At 47.4% G+C, this 24,400-nt stretch overlaps 1 protein-coding gene across 2 annotated transcripts in view; it reads left to right on the top strand.

Moving 5' to 3' along the window:
• XYLT1 (xylosyltransferase 1) overlaps positions 1 to 24,400 on the top strand; it is a 542,359-nt gene that overhangs the window by 312,807 nt on the left and 205,152 nt on the right. For both annotated transcript variants that reach the window (XM_044233187.1, XM_044233186.1), the window contains exon 2: positions 20,978 to 21,016. In XM_044233187.1, the coding sequence (XP_044089122.1) occupies positions 20,978 to 21,016 (39 nt within the window). The remainder of the gene's footprint in view (positions 1 to 20,977; positions 21,017 to 24,400) is intronic.

The raw sequence follows: 24,400 nt of genomic DNA on the forward strand, positions 1-24,400 counted from the left end.
TGTGGGGATGTATGAGAGAAGGTTTGCAGAGAACCTAGCATAGTGCCTGGAAAGTTGCAGGAGCTCAGTAAACGGTAGCTATCCTTGTTATTAGTTGGAGAAATAGATTAATTCCTGGATGTCTTTGGTCTTCCTTCTGTAGTGTTTTGCCTGGATTTACAACATAATTCCATAGACAGAGCTAAAAGGTTAGAAATTTTCTAATCCAACCCTTTTATTTTATTTTAATTTTCATTTATTTTTAGTATTGCCCTTTATTCTCTCTTTCTTAAAGCTGAATGACATTAAATAGTTTTTCTAAACTTGTTTGGTCCAGCCTTACTGGGGAATAGTTGATGAATTGCAGATCCTTAAAATATACAACCTGATGATGTCATCAGCAGGCTTTTGATGGCCCCGCGCACTGCGCCCTCCCTGGGATGACCTCACATTTTCTTGCCCTAAGAGTTTGCGTAGAAGCTGCCCTGACAGACTGTGCTAACCCTCGGGGGTTTCCCGTCTCTCAGCCACCTGTCTGATTTAAAGCTGCCTGTCAGGTGTTGCAGATTGAGGTAGAAATGAGCAGTTTGGGCTGAGTTTGGGAGAAGCTGCTGCCAGATGGGACCTCTTGAGTATTTTCTTCTATATATAGGCTTTATAGGGATTCAACTGAAGTTAGCAGTGTTTATTTTAGGCAGTAATGCCGTGGAGCCAGGGCTGGTGGCTTGGGCTGTTCGCCCAGGGGAGCATTCGACAGTTGGGTTAGACGGACGTCTGCCAGGAAGACCCTCTGGCCCCTGACCATTCTGGGATCAGAAGGTACACTTTGGGCTGCACTAGACTTTGTTTCCGGTGACAATCCTGAGAGGGGGTTGGGAATTGTACCCATTGAACAGATGAAGCAGTTGAGACTCGGTAACTTTGCCTTACGCCTGTGCTTGCAAATTGGTTGTGATCAAACTGAGAGAGAGCAGAGGTTTTTCCGATTGCTTGTTTTGTATCCTTCGTAAAAATTAAGCTCCGTGGAGTGTTTGGCACATGGGAAAAATACTAACAAGAAAGTAGAGGGTAGAGGTGGGCTTGGGTCTGAGATTAGTAGGACATCGGATGAAAGAGCTCGGGCTTGCAGATCAGTTCAGATCCCGGCTCTGTCTCTCACAAGCTCTGTGACACTGGAGCAGTGACGGGCCTGTCGCTTGGCCTCTCTTATTTCCAAGAGAGACCATTATGTTTCCATAATTGTGAAATTATAGAGGTGATTATATTAAATCACCTCTATTATATTAAATAAATGATTATTTTTTTTGTTTAAAAAATGTCTTGGAAAAGTGAGCGGTATGGGAACTACAGTGTCTCTCTCTCTCTGTCTCTGTCTCCCTCTCCTTTAAACACACAGAGCCTCTCCAGCCCTGTGCCTAGTAAATGCTTGTTGATGGCGTTCCTGAGCATCTATAGAGTGTCAGCTGTATGCCCCCACAGGGTTCAAAACCCCTAACATCTGCAGATGCATGTCTGACCAGCTCTAGTCCAACCACGTAGAAGGAAGCCTAGGAGAAAGAGAGCGATGCGAATCTCTCTGTCTGAGCCTCAGTGTTCTGCGTCTGTAATGAGCATAGCTGGATGTGGTCATCTCCGGGTTCTTCCAGCTCTGTGATTCCAGGACTCAGCCCAGGTCAAGAATTCCTTTGGCTTGTGTGACCCCCATTCCTTTGGCTTGTGTGACCCCCCAGCAGGCCGATTCAGATCTGCTGGTCCAGCTTCTACTTCGAGGGGACATGGTCCCAGGGCAAACTGCTGGACTCAAATGCTCAAATCTCATGGGCATCACTTGGTTAAGCTAGAAATAGGAAATAAGTCCTGTGTGGGTCTTAGGGCCTCCCTGAGCATTCTGGTTATCTTGGGAACAGGAAAGGATAGAGTCGTTGCAAAGGAGCACAGCTTCATTCCCACAAAGGCCTTCCTCATTGGGATGTGTGTCAGGGAGAGGTCTTGAGAGGCTTGGAGGAGGGACAGTGGGCCAACCAAGTGGTTTTCAAAGTCCTCTAGAGCAGGCTGGCTGGCTTTGCACACAGGATTCAACCTGGGGCGGGGGTGGGGTAGGGTGGTGACTGGGTGGCTCAGTCGTTAAGCATCTGCCTTCAGCCCAGGTCATGATCACAGGGTCCTAGCATGGAGCCCACCCCTCACCAGGCTCCCTGGTTAGTGGGGAGTCTGCTTCTCCTGCGCCCTCTGCCCCTCCCCCCAGCTCATGTGTGCTCTCTCTCAAATAAAAAAATAAAATCTTTAAAAATAGGATTAAACCTTGGTCCCCACTCCTTAACAAGTGTCTTTTACCTCCCTGAGCCTGTGTTTTCCTTATAACAATACCTGTGGTTGTTGTGGGTAGAGTGACCTAGTTGTCCTAGTTTGGGACATTCACATTTTAGTAATGAACTCCCATGTCCTCAGTGTCAGGGAAGCTGAATGGCGGTCACATTAGTTACGAGATTGAACTAAACCAGAGCACACAGCACATAGTAGGGTCAGTAAATGGGAGCCGACAGGAAGTGGTCTTTATGCTTTACGCGTGTGTGTTGCAGAGCGATGTTTTTGCTATTTATCTCTTTCAACCTACAAATGCCCGTGGCATTTACATAAGCCATAGAACTCAGTGTTGTAAATTGATATTTGTCTAACTGAGATTGATCTTTTTTTGGGGGGTGGGGGTCTTTCTTTTTTTAGACAGAAGATATTTTATGAGACTTTAATATGCTGCAACATATCACTTGAGTTTTTTTCTGTGCCTGTAATGGTAATAAGGATTGAATCATTTGTAAAAGCGTGGTAGGTAGTAGCAACCTATGGCTGAGACAGTGTGGGATATGTTCTCATCCCTAAAAATGGGAAGTAGAAACCACTTGAAACTCATCTTGAAAATTTTCAGTGTGTTGGTCCACTGAGTTGGTTTTCAGAGGTACCTTTGGATCCGATGGTGTAAAGTCATGTAAATATGATCTAGGTTTTAGGACCGAAAGCTGGTTTCTGGAGGAGATGCAGGTCACTCTGTACGGGAAACTCATCTGTGCTTCCCTGCTGCTCTTGGGATAAAAGACAAACTCCTTGGACCCCCAGGGATTCTGTGGCTCAGCCCTTGCACCAGATTGTCCTGTGTCACCTGTGCTCCTCCTCAGCATTCTAGGCTCAGGTTTCTTCTCTTTGTTCCTTAAAAATGATGTGTCCCTTTCTATCTCCAAGCCTTCGTTAATAACGCTATTCCTCCTGCCTAAAATGCTTGTTCACTTTCCCATCTCGGGTGAGTTGATCCTTGCTCTTTCTTTGAAGCCTACTTTAATTTTCCATTCTTGAAAGAACTTTCCTAATTTCCCTGCCATGGTTGAAGTTCCTGTTTGGTGTCCTCCCTACATCCTCCTTTTGGGCAGCATGTGTCACAAATGTAACTAAATCACTGATTTTGTTATCAGTTCAGTGTGTGATGACTGAATTGATCCATCCATATTCTGTCCAGCCTGTCATACCTTACGTGTTTGCTGAAAAGGCAACAGTTATGGAATTTTACATGCTTTATGAGAAGCTCTATTTCAGAGTATTCAAGAGCAGGCAATCTGGAGCCAGATCTCCTGAATTTGGTAAAATTCTGGCTCCAACACTTTGCAATGATGTGACTTTGGACATCTTGGATAACCTCTCTGAGTGCCATAAGATAGAGGCTAATCATAGTCCATGCCTTCAAAGGTTGTTCCAAGGATTGAGTTAACCATGTCAGTGGCTTAGAATAGTGCCTGCAGGTACCGTAGTTGGTGTGGGTGGTTGTTAACATTCATTTTGTTAGTGCAGTAATCACCTTGACAAGAGAGACCCAGCTAGCTTAAGGAAACATGGAAGGAAAGATTGTTAATTATTAGTGCCACATTGCAACTTTGTTTTGTTAGCAAGTTGAGCAGTCATCCAGGAGTTGTTTAAAGCCTCAGTCTCCTCATCTGTGAAATGGGGGCAGAGTTACCTCCTCCACATTCCTATGCCTCAGTATCCATTCACAGGATTGAACAGATGGGGCTGTAGATGGGCCAAGGCCAGGTAGAAGCACACAGCAGGTGCTCAGGGACCCTTACCAGTCCAGGCAGGGTGAGGAGCTGATGAGCAGCTTCACAGATGTTGGAACCGGGGATGCCTGGGCCGTGCCTGCGGTCTGAGGAGTTCGGCTGCAAATCCTTGTTCCCACAATAGCTCTTCAGGGACAGGTCTGCTTCCCTGTGATGTAAAATGAAACAAAAAATAACCCTGAATGGTCCGAAGTGCTGGTTTTATATGGCAGCTAATGAGATCGCAGGACGAGTAATTGGAGAATGCATTGCAAACAGACACAATAAATACAGCTATGATTATATATTAGCAGTCCTCAAATGGCTCATAATGCGGTGTGATTGCATGAGGTCAAGAACATGTTGGGAAACAGATGTTGTTTAGGTATGTTATGGCCACCAGTGATGAGTCCTTATAGCCCACACTTTTTAAAAGAAATACTTATTGGATGGTTATTGTGAACCCGGCGTTATTCTAAGTGCTTTACAAATGTGAATTCAGTAAGTCCTCTTAGCAGGCCTGAGGGGTAGGTGTTATTAGTATTTCACATGGGGAAATTGAGGCACCAAGATGTTAAGTCACTTGCTCAGGATCAAGCATGGTAATCCACCAAGCCCACGTTTGTGCTCAGGTAAACTGACCCAGTGTCCGAGTTCTCCACCTGCTGCTGGGCAGAAGTCACCCGGGAGAATACCAGAACTGGAAATAGGCACTTCCCCTTGAATGGGCCAAGCCAGCTGTCCTTGGTCCTGATATCTGCGGGTCCCTCCATGGATGCAACTTGTCTGCTGGATTCCACAATCCAGTGGGAGTGCTTTAGCCCTCTGATTAATGGAAGCCACACAGCCTCTCCTCTCTCTCTTTGACACTGTGCCTGCCCCCTTCAAACACTCTCCCCGTACCAATTTTCTTTTACTGAGTTGAAATGTGTAAGTAGTTTACCATACCTGCTGAAAAACAGGGTCTTAATTAGCCTTAATTTTTGAAGTCTGCAGCTGTAAACTGTGTTGAAAAGATTGAAAAGATTAGTGCACTAGTAATAAGATAATTGTCCCTGAGAAATGCTGTTAGCATGTAAATACAGTTAGCATGTGAAATCAGAGCAACTGTAACATTTCCCCCCTTTTGGTGTTTAAAGATGTTCCTGCATGAGTAATTACAGCTAAATGCGAAGTGCAGAAATAAAATACTGCCGGCTTTCCCTTTTCTTCTTTCTTGTTTATGTCACAGAAATAAAAGTCTGCTCAGTGGGATCTCTCCCAGAGTGGGCTTCCCCTTTCCACCATGGACATTTGAAATTAGTACCAGGAGTGCAGTGACTCAGAGGGGATTTCCCCAAAAGGAGGGATGTCGAGCAACAGGTTCCACTGCAGCATTTTGGAGGACCTTGTGCAGGAGAGACCACCCCTTCATTCACGGGAATGCCCACAGACGTGTGTGTGCCTATTGGCACAAACACACGACTCTATGTGAGCTAGAGAATGAATAATGGTCCAGGTTCCATACAGCAGAAGCAAATGGAAGAAACCTCTGTCTACCCTTGGACCTAGAAAAGCTGTAATAACCCGGCACTATCACCACGGAGGGGTGTGCCTTATTTCTCTTGAGTCTTGGTGGCTTTGGAGAAATGGGGAGCCTGCTTTCATTTCTTGATGTCGGTATGTGTAATATCTTTGTGGGAGACAGTAGCTCACCAGATACGCTCTCCATCCCCTCCAGAGGAACCTCTCTTCTGCTCTCCCTCCTGTGAGCTGATCCATCCGTGGAGCTCCTCTGCTTCTGCTCGGCCTTTCCGCCCCCAGGGGTCATCTTTGCAGCAGGAACTTGACGTGCAGTTAGGAAAACCCACAACTCCTGAGTTGGCTGGGTTCTGAGCGTTCATCTTCTACATCCCAAGTAACTCCACTTTCAGCTGATTTGGGTTCAGTAAGAATGTAGGAATGTACCGAGGGCTGTCCATGTAGTACGCGCAGGACTTGATTAAATATAAAAACAAAAGAAAATCATACTTGGTCTTGAGAAAGCAGGACCAGTTGTCAAAATAGTATATTGCAGGGAGCGAAGAGGACAGAGCCCCCCCCCAACACCTACTTGTGGGAGTGGGCTCCGCTCCTGACCCAGTGTTCTTGGATGTGTGCTCAACTGTGCTTCTTAAGTCCTATTGTCCTGGGAGTTCGTAACCAACTTTGCTTTACAACCAGCCTACGATCCAGATCCTATATTTCTCTCTAATACCAGGGCCTTCACTGAGAGCGTTGGGGCTTCACAAATCAGAGATGGCAGAGTCCAGGGTCCATGACGGCCTCCAGCCCACCTTAGGAAGGGAAGGATGCCTGGGGGCCAGGCAGACTGCAGGAACATGTCCCTTCCACGGGAGACAGCTGCTCCCCAGATCCAGACCACTGGTGTCTTGTGAAGATGATGGGTTCATGTGGCCAGGTCTCCCGATTTTCCAAGAAATGCCAGGACTTTGCAGTTTTACATGAAACCTCCCGAGTATTAGGTGCTCACATCAGACTGAACGTTTTCCTACTGAAGGCATTGTGCGGGCTAAACAAACACATCGGAGCGGAATACTTCGCCCAGGTGCCGGGTTGGCTCTTTGCTACTGCAAAATAAATCCTTGAAGGGGAGACTCTCAATGCACCTACAAAAGAGAGGCCACTGTAGGGTCATCTGCAAGGTGTCCTACCGTATCTTTAATTTGGTCACCTTGGGACCGCAGACTTGAACTTGCTCTTGTTTCTCTAGTCCCTTCTCGTCCTGCCCTGCCCCCTCTGCAAAGATGTCTCGATGAAGTTCGTGGGAAGGGAGCACTTACTACCCTGAATAGATCCTACAGTTATGCCAAACATGTCATGTGTGTGAGCAATCCCCCCTGCCCAGCATCCTGGTGCAGAAAAGCATAAAAATAAAAGGAGATCTTTGTAGACTTCAGGTCAGCCCAGCAGCACTGGGCACCGTGGTCGTCTCCGGGGTACTGAGTAGTAGCTTGCTTGGGGGGTCTCAGGCTCTTGCCTGACCTTGGCACGGGGTCTGGCAAACTTGGCTTTCTGGGTGTAGAATGGGTCGTTTCAGAAACAAAGCCATTGAGACCGAGTTGAGGAGAGTCCTGTATTCACTGATGAAAGGAGCTCATTGTATGAAATCCGTGTGCCCTGCTGGACCCCCTTCCTCTGGCCTCCTCCTCCTCCTCCCTGTCCCCCAGCTGGGGCTTTGTCTGGAGCCTGCAGGATGCTGTATCCCAGCCTGTGCTTTCTTCCCATTTTCCTGTCTCAGCAGCTCTGAGGTTGCCCTGTACAGAAGGAGAGCCAGGCTCAGAGCCCCCATGCACGTTCTCGGCTCCTGGGGCCAACTCTGTTGTCGTGGGTGATGAGTGCGCTTCCTTCCGGGACAGCAAGGAACAAACAGCCAGTTCACAGGCAGCTGTATGAGTTGGCCATGCAGGAAGCCAGAAAACAGTGGCTCTAACAACCTCTTCCTGTTCTGTGCCCTACACCAAAGCCTCCCTCCCCACAGCCACATCCCCTGCCTGGTCCCACCACCCCAGGGCAAGTCCAGAGTGCTGAAATCCAGGTAGAAGCTTATAAATGAGTAAACCACCATGTTAAACTTACTTATGGATTACTAGAGCTTTTCTCTTTCATCTTTCGAGTTCTGTCATCTAGAACTTTCCTTTTTGGGACTGGAAGTGAGGGTGGGGTCATGTTGACTAAGCCATTCATGGGGTAAAATGGTACCTTCCTTTGGGGGGATCAGTAAACTGCAGTGGTTAAGAAATTGGGGGGGGGCAGGTCACAAGCTCTGGCCAGCCCCAGTGGGTAGGGTGAGGGTCATGGCCAAGGGGAGGTTGTGTACCCACCTTAAGGAAGAACCGGCTATTTGGCTCTGGCTGCAGCCATGCCAACCGGCATGCTCACCTAGCCAGATCTTCTGACACTTTAGGAAGAGCCAGAAATCTGGGTATTATGAAATCACCCAATTTTTGAAGGTAGGCAACTAGTGGGAAAAATAATGTTCAAGTGCTGTGCACCATGTAAGGGAAACCATACCACTCTGGAGTATTTTGGTTACTTTTTTTTAACTTCCATGAGGATAGGAAGAACGTTCAGCAGGCCTGTTTCTTCAGTTTCTGGGAAAGTCTTATTACCTTCCTGGGCCTCTGTTTTCTCCTCAGTAAATTAGCAATGGTGGGTGTCCATAGTCCGGAAACAGGCAAATACATTGTCATCAAGGGCATCTCCCAAAGATAAGAGCATAATATAAAATCATCTGTGTTTCCAGACTCCATGGCCATCCTGTAGTCGCCACCCTATGAGGATGGGGTGAGGATTTATTGAAATAATGAATTGCTAAGTGCGGTGCTTCATAAGGATTTTCATGATAGGTATCTTAATGCCCATCGTCATCATTGCCATCATTGTCATCCACACCATCGTGATCATTGGGAAGCCAAGGAGAAGGCCAAGAGGCAGGAAGGAGGCACTGAGTCTCTCTCCCCTAAAACCTCCTAACTTTGACCTTGACTTTCACTGTAGGAGCCCTCTGCCCCTCTGTTCTCTGCACGTTCGCCTGTCAACCGTCTCTGCCAGTCTCGGAAGGAGGCTCCCCTATTCTGCAACACAGCCTGGAGCTGAGGCCATTGGCTTCTGCAACCATGACAAAACTCTCCCCTTCCCCACCCTGTGCCAAGCATCCTGGGATTGGTTTCCCCTCATGGCTTGAATCAGCAGGTCTGTGTGTGGCCTCTTGGAAGAGCACCAGACCTGAAGCACTGCTGAATCAGTTTTCCCAGAGCTGGGATATGCTGTCCTTTGAACAAAAGATGTCCTGGTTAGAGGCTCTTGTAAGGAGGGAGGGGAAGAAGAGACCATGAAGAAAAGGCAGGATGGAAATGCTTAGAAGTTTATTTTGGCAGAAAGGGATAAACCCAGGATTTGGTACCAAGAACTTTGGATTCTGGAACAGGTTTTGATAAAAACTGCACGTGGCCCTTAGGAAATTCACTCCCATCATCGATATCCTACTCCTCACCAGAAAAGGAAGGGTTTGATTGAGGTCAGGGACAGAAATACGTTTCATCCCTTAGGAGTGGGAATCCATTGGTAATGTCTGCTTGTAGGGCTGTATTAAGACTTTGAGGCCCAAGTACTTGCTTGGTGATCTCCACCTTGGGTACTATGTAGGAAGGTGCTGCTCACCTATCCTGTACCTCTAAGTCTCTTCTTGAGAGATCCTGGGTCTCAAATCTAAACGGTTTCCTCATGGGACAGAAAACCCACCCAGTAGCCCCAGAAACTGTAGAATAAAACCTAGTGTCTTTGGAACCCTGGACAGTGTCTGTAAGACACTTGATAGCATTGGTTCCAGTGGGCCGCCTCCCATCTTGGTGACCACAGCAAGTGGGTGCAAAATTGGTAGGTGCCACGGCCTGTGCCTGGGGAAGAGCTAATTATTGGGCTGAGCTGGAGTTGCGGCTTGTGTTCCCAGCTTCGAGGAAGGCTTATGTCCACACAAAGCCCAGGTGGCCAGCTTCAGAAGGATGTGGAATCCTGGGAGGGATCTACCAGCACCTCTTGCTCAGCGGTGTTGGGTGGAGGCTGTTTTTCTCAGATTTATCTTGGCATGTGGCGTGTCTTGTTTCTGGTCTGAAATGCCTTTGAGCTCTGAAAAAAAGCAGAACACAGCAGAGTGATAGTCACTGCTGTCCAAGAGGAACTGACATTTTTGGCTTGCCTACTGTACACCAGGACTGAGCAGGCTGTGCTCTACCGTCCAAGTTGGTCTTCACATTGTCCATCTGAGTTGGTTATTCTTAGGATTATTGTGATAAGGAATTAGTCTGAAGACCCTCAGCAAGGAGATGGGAAGATCTAGTATGAGGACCATGTGATCAGTTCTCTGCTCCATAAGACTTCCTAGGGTGAGCTACTCCTAGAACCGTGAGCTTCTCCTAGAACTGTGAGCTGCTCCTAAAACCATGAACTCTGGTTTAGTGATTCCAGTTCACAATGTGTTTGTCCTCCTGGAAAGCAGTGTAACTTCATGGTCCAAAAGGGTAGCTATGGGAGTGGGGCTGCCTGGTCTAAATCCTGGCTCTGCTACTGACTGACACATGATTTTGAGCAAGTTACTTTGTTCTCTGAGCCTGTTGTACCATCTATAAAATGGAGCCGTTCACACCTACATTGTTACGAGGTTTGAATGAGCTTGTTCTTACAACCCACTTAGGACACTGTTTTGCATTCATTATGAGAGCCGATGTTAGCTACTCTTCTGATTATTGGTTTTTTTTAAAAAATTTTTTATTAACATATATATGTTTTAATGTATTATTAGCCCCAGGGGTACAGGTCTGTGAATCATCAGGCTTATACACTTCACAGCACTCACAATAGCACATACCCTCCCCAGTGTCCATCATCCAGCCACCTCATCCCTTACCCCTTCACCCCCCAGCAATCTTCAGTTTGTTTTGTGAGATTAATGGTCTTTTATGGTTTGTCTCTCTCCCAATCGCATCTTGTTTCATTTTTTCCTTCCCTACCCTCTAAACCCCCCACGCTGCCTCTCAAATTCCTCATATCAGGGAGATCATATGATAGTTATCTTTCTCTGGTTGACTTATTTCGCTCAGCATAATACCCTCTAGTTCCATCCACGTGGTCACAAATGGCAAGATTTCATTTTTTTGATGGCTGCATAGTATTCCATTGTATATATACCCCACATCTTCTTTTTGCATTCATCTGTTGATGGACATCTACATTGTTTCCATAGTTCGGCTATTGTGGACATTGCTGTTACAAACATTCGGGTGCACATGCCCCTTCGGATCGCTACATTTGTATCTTCAGGGTAAATATCCAGTAGTGCGATTGCTGGGTCATAGGGTAGTTCTGTTTTCAACTTTTTGAGGAACCTCCATGCTCTTTTCCAGAGTGACTGCACAGGCTTGTATTCCCACCTACAGTGTAGGAGGGTTCCCCTTTCTCCACATCCTCATCAACATCTGTCATGTCCTGACTTATTAATTTTAGCCATTCTGACTGGTGTGAGGTGATATCTCACTGTGGTTTTGATTTGTATTTCCCTGATGCTGAGTGATGTGGAGCACTTTTCATGTGTCTGTCGGCCATTTGGATGTCTTCTTTGCTGAAGTGTCTGTTCATGACTTCTGCCCATTTCTTGATTGGATTATTTGTTCTTTGGGTGTTGAGTTTGATAAGTTCTTCATAGATTTTGGATACTGTCCCTTTATCTAATATGTCGTTTGCAAATGTCTTCTCCCATTCTGTCAGTTGTCTTTTGGTTTTGTTGACTGTTTCCTTTGCTGTGCAAAAGTTTTTAATCTTGATGAAGTCCCCATAGTTCATCTTTGCCCTTGCTTCCCTTGCCTTTGGTGAAGTTTCTGGGAAGAAGCTGCTGTGGCTGAGGTCAAAGAGGTTGTGGCCTGTGTTCTCCTCAAGGACTTTAATGGATTCTTGTCTCACATACAGATCTTCATCCATTTGGAGTCTATTTTTGTGTATGGTATAAGAAAATGGTCCATTTTCATTTTTCTGCATGTGGCTGTCCAATTTTACCAGCACCATTTGTTGAAGAGACTGTCTTTTTTCCATTGGACATTCTTTTCTGCTTTGTCAAAGATTAGTTGACCATAGAGTTGAGGGTCTATCTGCCTCTCTATTCTGTTTCATTGATCTGTGTCTGTTTTGGTGCCAGTACCATGCTGTCTTGATGATTACAGCTTTGTAGTAGAGCTTGAAGTCTGGAATTGTGATACCACCAACTTTGGCTTTCTTTTTCAACATTCCTCTGGCTATTCGAGGTCTTTTCTGGTTCCATATAAACTTCAGAATTATTTGTTCCATTTCTTTAAAAAACATTGACCATATTTTGATAGGGATTGCATTAAATGTATAGATTGCTTTAGGTATAATCGACATTTTCACAATATTTGTTCTTCCAATTAATGAGCATGGAACATTTTTCCATTTCTTTGTATTCTCCTCAGTTTCTTTCATGAGTACTTCATGGTTTTCTGAGTACAGATTCTTTGCCTCTTTGGTTAGGTTTATTCCTAGGTATCTTATGGTTTTGGGTGCAATTGTAAATGGGATTGAATCCTTAATTTCTCTTTATTCTGTCTTGTTGTTGGTATATAGAAATGCAACTGATTTCTGTGCATTGATTTTATATCCTGACACTTTACTGAATTCCTATACAAGTTCTAGCAGATTTGGAGTAGAGTCTTTTGGATTTTCCACATAAAGTATCATATCATCTGCAAAGAATGATAGTTTGACTTCTTCTTTGTCAATTTGGATGCCTCTTCTGATTATTGTTGATACTGATCAGCCATGTGATCCTGGGCAAATGGCATTAATCAATGGAGGTGACAGGCTCAGTTGCTTACAGGGACCAGGCAGCAGCCGCTCCGCCAGGAACCTTGCTCTCTCGGAGAAATGCATGTCTCATGTTGCTAAATCTCTCATTTTTAAAAAGAGAAGTGAGAAATCTGGGGTTGTATGTGAAGTACCCTGTTAGGAACTTGGTAACAATTTCAAATCTTCCATCAATGTTACTGGCCCCAAAATACCACCCACCATGAATCCTCCAGAGGCCCCCTACCAGCCACCCCATCTAAACCCTTTAGACCACAAGCTTCTCATCTTTCAGGTAGGTCTATTCAAAACCCAGTAGTTCCAAGAATCGTAATCCTGTGTGCTTTGCAAAGAATCACAGAACCTCTTGAGGCTCACTCAGAACAGAGTGTTATGTACAGTGGCTGAGATTTTTGGTAACCCTTTGTTCTCAGAGATGCACATGGCAGCCTAGAGAAGCAATAAAATCGTTCCCATGTTTCCACGCCCCTGTGGCTTCTTATATCTTCCAAGGCTGTAGGTAATGAACTGACTTCTAAAAGCCCAAACTTTTTCTTGAGGTTCTGTTGCTCAGTTCTGGGAAGTAGGCTAAAAAAGACGTGGCGAGAATGCAGAGTAGTAAAGAGGCCTGCAGATGCTGAAGACTTTGAAAACCAGAGACAGATAATAGAGCGAGGAAACCCCTCCCAACCCCCATTCTGGTTTTAAGGGCCTGACTCTATCTGCTGCCGTATCGATAAAGCGGTGAGCGTGCCCTTGACCTGTCAGTGGGGTTTCTGTTTTCCTCCCAGTCTTACCGATAGATGAGTTGGCATTTTCCAACAAGGTGAGCACTGTGTGATTCTGGCTGACATTCGCATTCCAAATACAGCCTTTCTCAGAGAACAAGGGGACTTCTGTGCTGTCGGCATCCCTCCCTCGTCGACCAATGCCACCCGCCATGCACGTGCCCAGCGGTCATCCCAGGAGCCACCGACAGAGGAGTTAAGCTCATTGTGAAATCCCAGAGGGACAACTCGAGAAAAAGCCCCATTGTTGCAGGCACCTTGATTGCTGTATCTAGACCCTGAGAAGGAGTCGAAAGGAGCCACACATGCCTGGGGAGGGGACTTTGGAAAGAAGAGGGAGCTTGATAGAATTTCTGGGGCAGGAGGGAGACCATCACCATATGCATGGAAGGAAGGGAAGGAGCAGAACATACCTTGTATCCCACTGTGGACTGAATGGTGTGTCCTGCCCCCACCCCACACACCACCAAGTTCACATGTTAAAATCGTGACCCCCAAGGTGATGGTATTAGGAGATGGGTGATGAGCTCTTGACGGCAGAGCTCTCAAGAATGTGACAAGCACCGGGCGCCTGGGTGGCTCAGTGGGTTGGGCCGCTGCCTTCGGCTCAGGTCATGATCTCAGGGTCCTGGGATCGAGTCCCACATCGGGCTCTCTGCTCAGCAGGGAGCCTGCTTCCTCCTCTCTCTCTCTGCCTGCCTCTCTGCCTACTTGTAATCTCTCTCTGTCAAATAAATAAATGAAATCTTTAAAAAAAAAAAAAAAAAAGAATGTGACAAGCACCATTTTAGAAGGGACACTGGAGAGCTCCCTCGCTCATTCTTCTAGGTGAAGGCACAGCAAGGAGAAAGCGGACTGTGAACCAGACACTGAACTTGCCAGCACCTTGGTGTTGGACCTCCTGGACCTTCAGGACTACAAGAGATAAACTTCTTTTGGGTTTAAGCCACCCAGCTGTTCCAGCAGCCCAGACAGTGACACACCATGATAGACATTTCTTGGGGGACGCAGAGTGTGAGCACCAGAGGGGAGAGAGAGGTCCTGTTCCCAGTTTCTCACGGGCTGTGTGTCACCTTGGATGCTTTCCGTCTTGTATTACCCATGCCCAGTACGGGGCTTCTCAAGCTTCAGTATACAGAAGACTCCCCCAAGGCTATTTAATAAGAATGCAGATTCTTTGGCTCCTTGCCCAGAGATTGTGATTTCACTAAGTTCAGGCTTTTGGAAACACCAGGATATTGGTTCGGGTGCCAGTTTCTGGCAACTTCCAAACCTAAGCACCAGTCTTGGCTCCGTCCCTTCTTAGACCTATATTTTTGAGCAGATTCTCCCCCCTGAGTTTGAGTTCATCTGATCTATAAAATGGGGAGCATGATACCTTCCAGAGTTGCAAGAATTTCACATACTTGGTGCTAAATACGCCCAGACAACGAAATAGCTGTATTTCCCCATTTCACTGCTGTCGTATGGGATCGGTGCAGCTGGCATTGACAATAACTGGCCGTTTGGAAAAATTGCGGTTTAGTCGGTTGGGTGCAGAAAGGTATCTTAGCTTTCAAAAGCCTGGAAGAAGAAAACAAAGGGGAGGTGATTTTTGAGTGTGTAATCATACACCAGACGTTTAAAATACCTGGCTTTATCTACCATCAGGGGTGACCCATGATGTCAGTGGTATCCCATTTTCTTTTTTTTTTTTTTTTTAAGATTTTATTTATTTATTCATTTGACAGAGAAAGAGCACAAGCAGGGGGAGTGGCAGGCAGAGGGAGAAGCAGGCTCCCTGGTGAGCAAGGAGCCTGATGTGGGGCTTGATCCCAGGACCCTGAGATCATGATCTGAGCCAAAGGCAGACTCTTAACTCACTGAGCCACCCAGGTGCCCCAGTGATATCCCATTTTCAAAATGTATCTGGGTCTGTGTAACATAGTCCAGATTTCCACCTCTTATTTAGTATCATTATTTATTAGTGCTTTTTTAAACTTGGATAAAAGAGCCCTAGATAGTAAATTCTATGCCTTCTTGTAGTAGCTCTGTTGGAGAATATGGTCCTACCTGTTTACATTGTGTGGATGAGACAAGTAGAGCCCACAGGAGCTAAGAAGTTTGCCCGAGGTCACAGGTCTACCAAGGGTTGTCAATCTGCTAAACTGCCAAACCCCAGCACCTCCGAATATCACTGCGTTTGGGGACAGGGCCTTTACAGAAGGTATGAAGTTCCTATGAGGCCTGGAGGCTTGGTCCTGATCCAGTCTGACTGGTATCCTCATAAGAAAGATTTAGACATCAAGGAGACACCAGAGACACTCAGACGTGGAGAAAGACCATGTGAAGACACAGTGAGAAAGAACGTGGGCTTTTACAAGCCACAGAGAAAGGCCCCAGCACACAATGCTGACACCTTGATCGTGGACTTCTGGCCTCCAGAACTATGGAATAGTACATTTCTGTCCTGTTGGCAACCCATTCTGGGGTATTTTTTGTTATGGCAGCCCAAGTAATACAGAAGTCACGCATGATTTCAACCCAGGATCTGACCCCAAACCTACACTATTTCCCTCTGCATAATCTTTCTAGGCCTCCTACTGGTCCATTAATATGAGTGACAGAATCTATGAGTGACAAAGACAGGGTCTCTGGCTTGGCATTCAAACTCAGCTTCCCCTTGGTGGTCTTCCCTTGGTGATCTACAGCAGGCAGAATGCTGTTGGTGACATCTTGTATCTTTCTATCTCAGAACTCATAAAGAGTTCCTTGCATTTCCCGAGGCACCTGGTGTTTGATGGTGACTGAGAGTAAGGCACAGTCCCCTGATGGGGGAAACTTCTACTTCTGTAGAGCCCATTAGAGGGCTTTCCAGGAGTGGGGGCCATGCCAGCCTTCTGAAGGGTCCTCCTGCGTACATCTATGTGATGGTTGGACCGTCGGGCCTATTGTCCGTCTGCTGACTTGATGGGACCAATGGGGAAGTCTGGCTCTGAAGACTTGAGTCACAGGATTGTCCCCTCCCCTTCAAAGCCATTGCTTACCACCCAACAGCAAACGCTATCGTACAAGATCTTAAAAGCGCAGAAAGAGAACACCCCTTTCAGTGGTTGAGGCAAGGTTCAGGGCTCAGCACCAACCAAGGGAGTAAAAAATATTCAATGCATGCTTGGAATGATAATGGAATTCCTCTTCTCTCTCTTCTCTTTACGAAAGCTTCATTGCCTGTTAAAATGAGGCTTTTGGCCTCGATGGGCTCAAAATTATTTGAGTCTGACTTCCTGATCTCACAAGCAAGACTCATGAGGTGCCAGCAAGTTTCATTTCTCCAGGATCTGTACTGAGACTCCCGCCTATTTAAACAGTTAAGCTTTGGGAATAGGAGTGTACACGGAGCCGCTCTATAAACTCCTTTCTGGCTCCCTCCTGGTGCCCACCAGGCAAAAATGCTAGCAACTGAGTCGGAACTCCGTGAATGGGTGTGGATGGATTTGGTACCATGCTGCAGCGAGGTGGCAGTGTTTTGTTTTCAGTCCCGGCACTTGTGGTAATTTCTATCAACCAAGTCTGCTACCTTTTTTTAGGAAGGATTCTTGTAGTTAAGGTGCTGCTGCTAATTTGCCATGAATGTCCTTCCTTCTAGTAGACACTCCAGATTGCAGGATTACTCTGTCTGGGCTAGACTTGTGCTCTCCAGTAGAGCTACTGTAAAATCGCGGAGCACAGGGATGTCAAGTGCAGGGCCCTGGGGTCCAATGCAGGCTTTAGCACCTTGGATAGGTTACTCAATCTCTCTGGTCCTCAGTTTTCCCATTTCTATAATGAGAATAATGGTAGTATCTACCTCACAGGGTTGTTACAAGGAGTCAAAGGAATGACACATGTGTGAGGTTAAGCCAGTGTCTGGAACATGATAAGAACTTAAGGTTATTAGCCATCCCTTAATCAGCATAGTACGTTACTAGTTATTACGAGTGTTCATGACTGTTGCAAACCTTGGTCAAGTAATAATGCCTGTGGGATAAAGTTGGGAATGGACCGGAAGAATGGAAACTGTCTTTGTCCTAGGGTGAGAGGACTCTGACAAATCATTTCCATTACCGTTGTTGTAATGGCATTTAAAGAAATTTAGAAGGACCGGTACATATGGTGAAGACGAGTATAAGCTAACTCATTTATAGTATAAGATCATAGTGGTCGAGCTTTTCCCCTTGCTTGGCATAATGTCCAGCTCACATGGAGTGTGGTGCTTAGTAGGTTCTAAATCCTAGTTACACACTATAGTTATTCCAGGTTCTTGGGGTTGATGGGCAGGCTGAGGGAGAGTATCTATGCTTTTGTTCCCAAGGCTGGAGGGCTGTAGGTTATGTGGGGTTCTCTCAGGGTCAGTCTTTAGAGTGTATCTGTTACTGCCACAGTACTGGCTGTGTAACAAATCACCTTGAAACTCATTCTGTACGTGCCTGAAGGTGGCTGGTCAAGGCTGGGCTGCGCTGCGCTTCAAGTTGCATGTTGGGTATAGTTCTGTTCCATGTGTGTCCCTTCCTCCTTGGACCAGTGGGCTACCTCGAGCATGTTGTTCTTGTGATGATGACAAAAACGCAAGAGATCCCGCTCAATCCCGCAAGAGTATTTCAAGCTTAGGCTTCTGTCCTTTTTGCTCACCACCCCTTTGGACATAGCAGATCACAGGGGCAAGCCCAAGGTCAAGGGTTGGGGAAGAACCCTCTGCAAAGAAATGCAGAGTCCTCAGACCAGAGGGTGTGGCTATAGGGAGTGGTAAAGAATGCAAGCTACTACATCAGTCGGCCTCGGCCTCGTTCCCTATTTGACTTCCCCATCTGAGTCATTGCAGTAGATGATATGAAAGAGCTTTCCTTGCTTAAAGCAGTTCTGTAGCTCCCAGTACCTGCATTTAGATTCCACAAGCACTCTGTAGCCTCTGAGCATGTTGCAAATTCCCCTTTGGTCTCCAGGAGCCTTTCCCCGACAGACAGGAATTTACTCTACTGTAAACCAAAGAGTCCCAGTTTAGACAGACACGATGGATTAGGTAGACAGCATCATTGACCCGGTTCCACTTCGTTAGCCTTTCCAATTAAGGAGGATGTTGCTGAAAGGGAGACCTCACTGATATATAGTCATACCCAGAATCTTCTGGATGGAGTCTCTGTAGGGAAAGTCTTCTATCCTGAATGTGTACAGAGGGAGAGGGGCAACACTCTGTTGGCAAGTGAGCCCTGAGTGGTAAGGAAGGACCAGGTCACTTGGAATACTTGGTCTTTTTCCTGGCTAGGTCAATACCATGCAAAATACATAGGATTGGACCCCTGACCATGGACCAGTAGGGCTTCTGATCCTGGAATACCAAATAAAGGGTTGGTGCTTTGTCAACACAGTTGACAGTTTTCTGTGGTTTCCCAAGGACCATCTTTCCCATGAAGTTGTTCTTAGGGGTTCAGGATGGCAGTCTCCCCTCTCTACCCCTTCAGGATTCTGAGCAGTGAAGCATAAACCCTAAGCCATAGCCAAACAGGCTGTGAAGTACAGCTTGGTCAGTCGGGGCGGGCACCCAGCTTCCCAGTGCAGTGCTCCACTAGGACCCCGCTTGAGAATGAGGCCAATGTTTGAGTCTGAGAGGAAGCTTCTTATCTTGTGGTGGAATCTGGATGAATCTGAATGGCCAGAGAGACAGATGCACAGATTGACAGGAGCTGAAGACCTCGCAGACCAGAGAGGACGGCCTTGCCTCCCAAAGACAAACATGGGTCCCGTCCAGTACGCTTGCTTGTCACAGAGATTATGGAAGAACAGGGTTAAGTCTCCCTCCCTGCATGGGAGGATGAAGAGGCTGGCGAGAGTGCACTCCATGAAGAATGGCTTAAACAATGAGCCAGCTCATTTGAATGGCACAGTGAAGGTTCTCACCCATAGAGCTCCCATTTCTTCACCCTTATGAAGGAGCTACTACGTTTGAAGAGAGAAGCCTAAAATATTTTCAGGACTTCTCCAAGTTCCTCTCTGGGCCAAGGCCGCAATGTCCAGAGAGTGGGAGGAGGGCTCCACTCCATATCTTCCTGGGTCTGAGGAATATTCTGTAGAATTACATGTTCTGGAGCTGTACCATTAGAGAACTGTTCCATTGGAGAACTACTAGGAGCTAGATTCAGAACCGGCATCGGGGGAGAGGAACCCCTCATCTTGAGCTCAGAATGACTTTGGTGTCATTATAAAGATACTACAGAGGAGTCATCAAGAAAGTGAGTTATCTGTTCACCTAGGATAGGGGTTTAAAATGTTCTAATTTTTCTACACTTCCTTTTTTTTTTTAAATTTAGTAAGAACACAATATGAGATCTACTCTCTTAAGAAAAGTTTATGTGTACAATGCAATGTTGTTAACCACAGCTACAATGTCGCAGAGCTGAACTGTAGAGTTGGTTCATTCTGCATAACTGAAACTTTGCATCTGTTGGGTAGCACATCCCCATTTCCTCTCCCCAAACCTCCGACGGTCACCCTTCTACTCTCTGCTTCCATGAATTTAATGATTCTGGATTCTTCATAGAAGTGGAATCCTGACATTAGCCCTCCCATGTTTGTTGAAGCCATACAAGAACCAAGGTCAGAAAGCAACCCTACATGTCCACGGATGGATGACTGGATCGAGAAGACATGGCAGATGCACAAAATGGAATGTTATTCGGCCTTAAAAAAGAAGAGAATCCTGCCATCTGTGACAACGTGGATGAACCTTGAGGATATTATGCTGAGTGAAAGAAGTCAGGCCACAGAAGGACAAACGCAGCGCGATTCCTACACTTTCTTCTCATTCACGCCATAGGCCAGGGGTTGCTCGTTGCATGGCTTCCTAGAACCCTGTGTTGGAAAGTTGGCTTGCATAAAGCAAAGTTTCCAACCTGAGCTTGCCCTCAGGGCCCAGAAATCATGCCCATTCTCTGTAAGGGGCAGCTTGAGGTTACTTTCCCAGAACCATGAATCCAAGGGGGTTCAGTTCAGAGTGGACATGGTGCTGAGAAAAATAGCCTTAATGTCCTGCGTTTCCTGTTTTCCTTGGAAACCCCTTGCCAAAAACCACTACCTCCTCCCCATCCATCCCTCCCTCCTCTACCCACCCTGCCCCCCACCTAGAGAGTTCATGTTTAATGACCCGCGACATTACCACCAAGCATTTCCAGTCAATTGTCTTTTGTGGGGAGCGGATGAATAGGACTTTTCTCTGGCCTTCTCAATCCTGAAAAGTCTCTTCCCCAGCCCACTGGAATGTGCTAGAAAACAGGAATTAAGCTCTTCTTTTTCTGTCTCTCTTTTCCTTCCCTCATTTTTTCCAAGACCAGACACAAATTGGTGGCCTTGCCCCTAATCGGGACTCTCTAGTCTTTCAGGTTTATTTCTAATCCTCTTACGGATCCATCCGCTCCTTCGTGTAGAGGATATGAACACACTTGGAGATAATGGATGAGCATGCCTTCTTTCCTGTTTCCTTACATCTGGTCATTTTGCATGATCTCCATGCAGGTGTCCCCTTAGCCTCTTAATGAAAACCTTGAGCCTCCTTAAGCATCGGGGTGTGGGAGAAAGTTGGGGGGAGACTGGGGATGGGCCAAGCTCATGAGTCATGGAATGGGGGAGATAGTAAAACATGGAAGAGATCTCGCTTTGTTGGAAAATGATGCTGGCTGGGTTGGTAGGTTCAGTTTTGCCCATCACTTACGTGTGTTTTCTCCTCTCTTCCCACAGGACCCTCATCCAAGTCCACCGATCACCCTGGAGACCCAGGTCAGTACCTTCCCATGGCCTTTGTCACTTACCTCTGTACCAGCTCTCCAGGAGACTTGGGGCACCCTCTTGGCTCTTGACTCAGAGAGACTGGACAGGCACATCAGGCCATCCCCCTGCCTGTTGGGATGTGTGCCCACATACACAGTAGCCGATTTTGTGTGGGCACGCACGCATACGTGTACCCGGGTGTCTGTGTACCCATCTTCTGGCCCTGAAAGGCGACCTAGCCTCTCAGCCACCCTCTTCCCATCTGGAATATTACTGCGAAGGTGGTGCCTGCTTTGCAGGGTTGTGGTGAGAACAGCAGAAACTGGTGTCTGTAAAGTCATCAGTACGGACTCAGGGCTGGTGAGGTAGCTTTTGAACCCAACTGTTGCCTGTCTGACTGAGCTTGAAGGGGAGGCATCTTTGGATCCATTATTCCCTGGGCTCTAAGGGTTGGTCCCACAGTAAAGAGAGAAGACATGATGGAGCCTGTCCAGAGCCCCACAGCTAGCAGCGTTTGAGTGTCTGGGACAGGCAAGCCTGTGTGAACATTTCAAGGCTGAAGGGCAGCTCTGCAGCGGTTTCTGGAATTCTCTAGCAGGGACCACTTGCTGTCTCAGTCTTCAGCCTCCTCCACGGGTCCTTGTCCTCTCACCAGTGTCTCTGCCTCAGTCTCCCCAAGGGGAATGAGCAAACCCACCCTGCTTCTCCTTCCTTGCTCAGAAAGACCCCAACTGGTGGGAAAAGGGGAGTCTTCCACTTTCTCATTCTCTTCTGCAGGCACATTTCATTATGTTAGCTCCAGGGATGACCAGCCAAGAGAGCGGGCAGGAAAGAGCAGTGGGCATGGCTGTGAGGGGGACGCAGGCCCAGATGCGTCCCCCTCTCTGGCCATCCTCTGGTCTGGTCCTATCCCAACCTCTGCCGCCATGTTTCCATAAGGCCATGTTTGCCTTATGGAAATTACACTTGTTCCAAGTCACCTAAAAATAGATTTTCCTTAAATCAATTTACTTAACTGTCATAAGTGGGCTCATCCTCAGCTCGTGGCTCCCAAGCAAGGCTATCTTGGATCTCTGGAGTACGTTTGGTGATGCCTGAAGACAATTTTGGTTCTCTCACCATGAGGTGGGGAACTTACTCCTGGCATCTGGTGGGCGGACCGCAGGGATGGGCCTAACTGTTGCATAGTGCACAGGCCAGCCCCCTGCCCCCTAACAGAGCGTGACCTGGCCTAATATGTCACCAGTGTCAAGATGAGAAACACTATTCCAAGAAATGATACTGGTGAAATTGCAAGCGTGAAATCACATACTAGTTCGATTTTTTTTGTGTGTGTGTGCAACTTTAAAATAAATGTGAAACTAGCAACATGGAAAAGTTTCTTTTGAGTGCCCCCTAAAGTCATCTGCATGCACTCCCAGGGGTGCATCTGCCGCAATTTGGAAAACCCGGCCCGCCCCAGTCTCTTTTGTGGATTGCCAGAGAACTTCCCAGGTGTGCTTTCAAAGGATGGCCCTTCTCCTTATCACAATCAGTCCTTCCCCTGAAGAAAACCTGGCAGATGTAGGAGAGCTCATGGGCACATGGTCTGTGTCCACAATTCTGGAAGCCAGATCTTCTCTCCCAGCGCGGAGCGGTGCACCCCAGATAGTTCTGTTCTTGGCCCTTTGTATCCTTCGCTATGAAAAACATCCAGTCAGCCCTTCAAAACTTCCCCAGGAAAGAACAGTCACATGCCAATGGCTTTGGCCAGCACACTGTGAGGGAGACAGCTCACCCCCACACAAGGACCTCTCTTAGAGTCACACCCCATAGCCCAGGGGGCCCGACCCTTGGTTCATGGCCATGCATGGCACAAGGTGGGCCTCCTGTGTTGGTGCTGGGCTACTGGGGAGATGACTCACATTGTCTCTGCACCTCTCCATCAGCCTCATCTGGCCCTTGGTCTTCGGAGAGCCGTGGGCTGTTGTTGTCTTTGCCGAGTTCTAACTTCCTGTGTGAAAGAGACTTTGGAACCCAACCAAAGTACTAATGTTTTTCTGTAACTGTTGGCACAAGCCCGTGGCCAGATCTCACTCTGTGCGGGGGGCCGTCCATCCTGGGACGCATGATGGGACCCTATTCAGCTGCCTGCAGGCGGGTCAGACAAGAGGGGAATGGATGAGCTGCTGGCAGAAAGTGGTGTCCCACATACCACCCATATGGCAGGAGCAGGACCGCAGCTGTGGCCGAGCTTGGCAAACCCAGCCGTGCCGAGGTAGGTGACAGATGTGTGTGGCCTGGGTCCTCTCCCACTTCTCCCCACTTCACCCCACCTCCCCCGCCAACCCCCTTTGCTCCTAAGAAAGGCGTTAACCGCTCCAGTCCTGGAGCACAAGTGCCACGGGGGGGCTGCCTTTCGTAGCTTACCGTGTGCAGTGTCCGTACATCACGCATCTGTGGCTCAGCCCCCACACGAGTCTCAGGCCACCCTAGGCCCCTTCCCTCTGCACCTGTGTGGGGTCATCGCCCGGCCCTCGGCGGATCTTTGCTTAGGCAGCTGCGAGGAGGTAGGGAAGGTAGACGGCCAGGCTGCTAAGGCCTCCTCTGGAGCTCTTGGGCTGCGACTTCACTGACCTCTGCATCTGTTGGCATCAGCAGGACCCGCTCTGCTTAATGGCCAGATGAATAGAATGAGGCAGCCTGGGAAGGTTTAAATCCCTGGTGTCAGATTTCCCTCAGCAGGCTGCCCCTGGGGTGTACCAAGGCAGCCCTGACTTGCAGTGGTGAATGCTTCCCCGTCTCCAGATGGTGGTTACCCAGGAATCGGGGGCTGTAGAAATGAAAAACCAAGTGTGAAAGGAGTTTGAATGCAGTTAGCGGCATTCCCATGATCCCCCCTTTGTGGCCCCCACCACTGATGTTTCCTGTTTGTCGAGAACTAGCTGATCCCGATGCCTCATTCCATAGGTGTTCTCACGATACCCATTTTCCAGATAAGGAACTTAAGGGTCAGAGAGGTTAAGTAACTTGCCCAGGGTCATCCTGGAAGCTCAGAGCATTGGGGAGTATCAAACTCAGGGTCAGAAGACGCCAGAATCGATCTATCTTCTCAACTTCTTATTCTTTCCTGGGGGGAAAAAAAGAGTTGCCTGGACTAGTAGATTTGAAATAGCTCAGGCAAAGCTGGAAGGAGGGGCTGGGTGCATGCAGCCCAAGGTCTAGATAGACAGATGGATGCTTCGCACAAACGTCCCCAGAGGTGCTTAGATAAATAGGTGGGGAGACAGACGGATGATAGGTGAGCACATACGTAGATAAATAGATACAATGTTTCGCACAGTGAGTAATTCCTTGACAGATAGGTTGCCACAAGGCTTATGGATAAAATGGTTTAAGCAGCCGAGCCTGTAG

The sequence above is a fragment of the Neovison vison genome, chromosome 14, assembly GCF_020171115.1.
Source record: "Neovison vison isolate M4711 chromosome 14, ASM_NN_V1, whole genome shotgun sequence".
NCBI lineage: Eukaryota > Metazoa > Chordata > Mammalia > Carnivora > Mustelidae > Neogale > Neogale vison.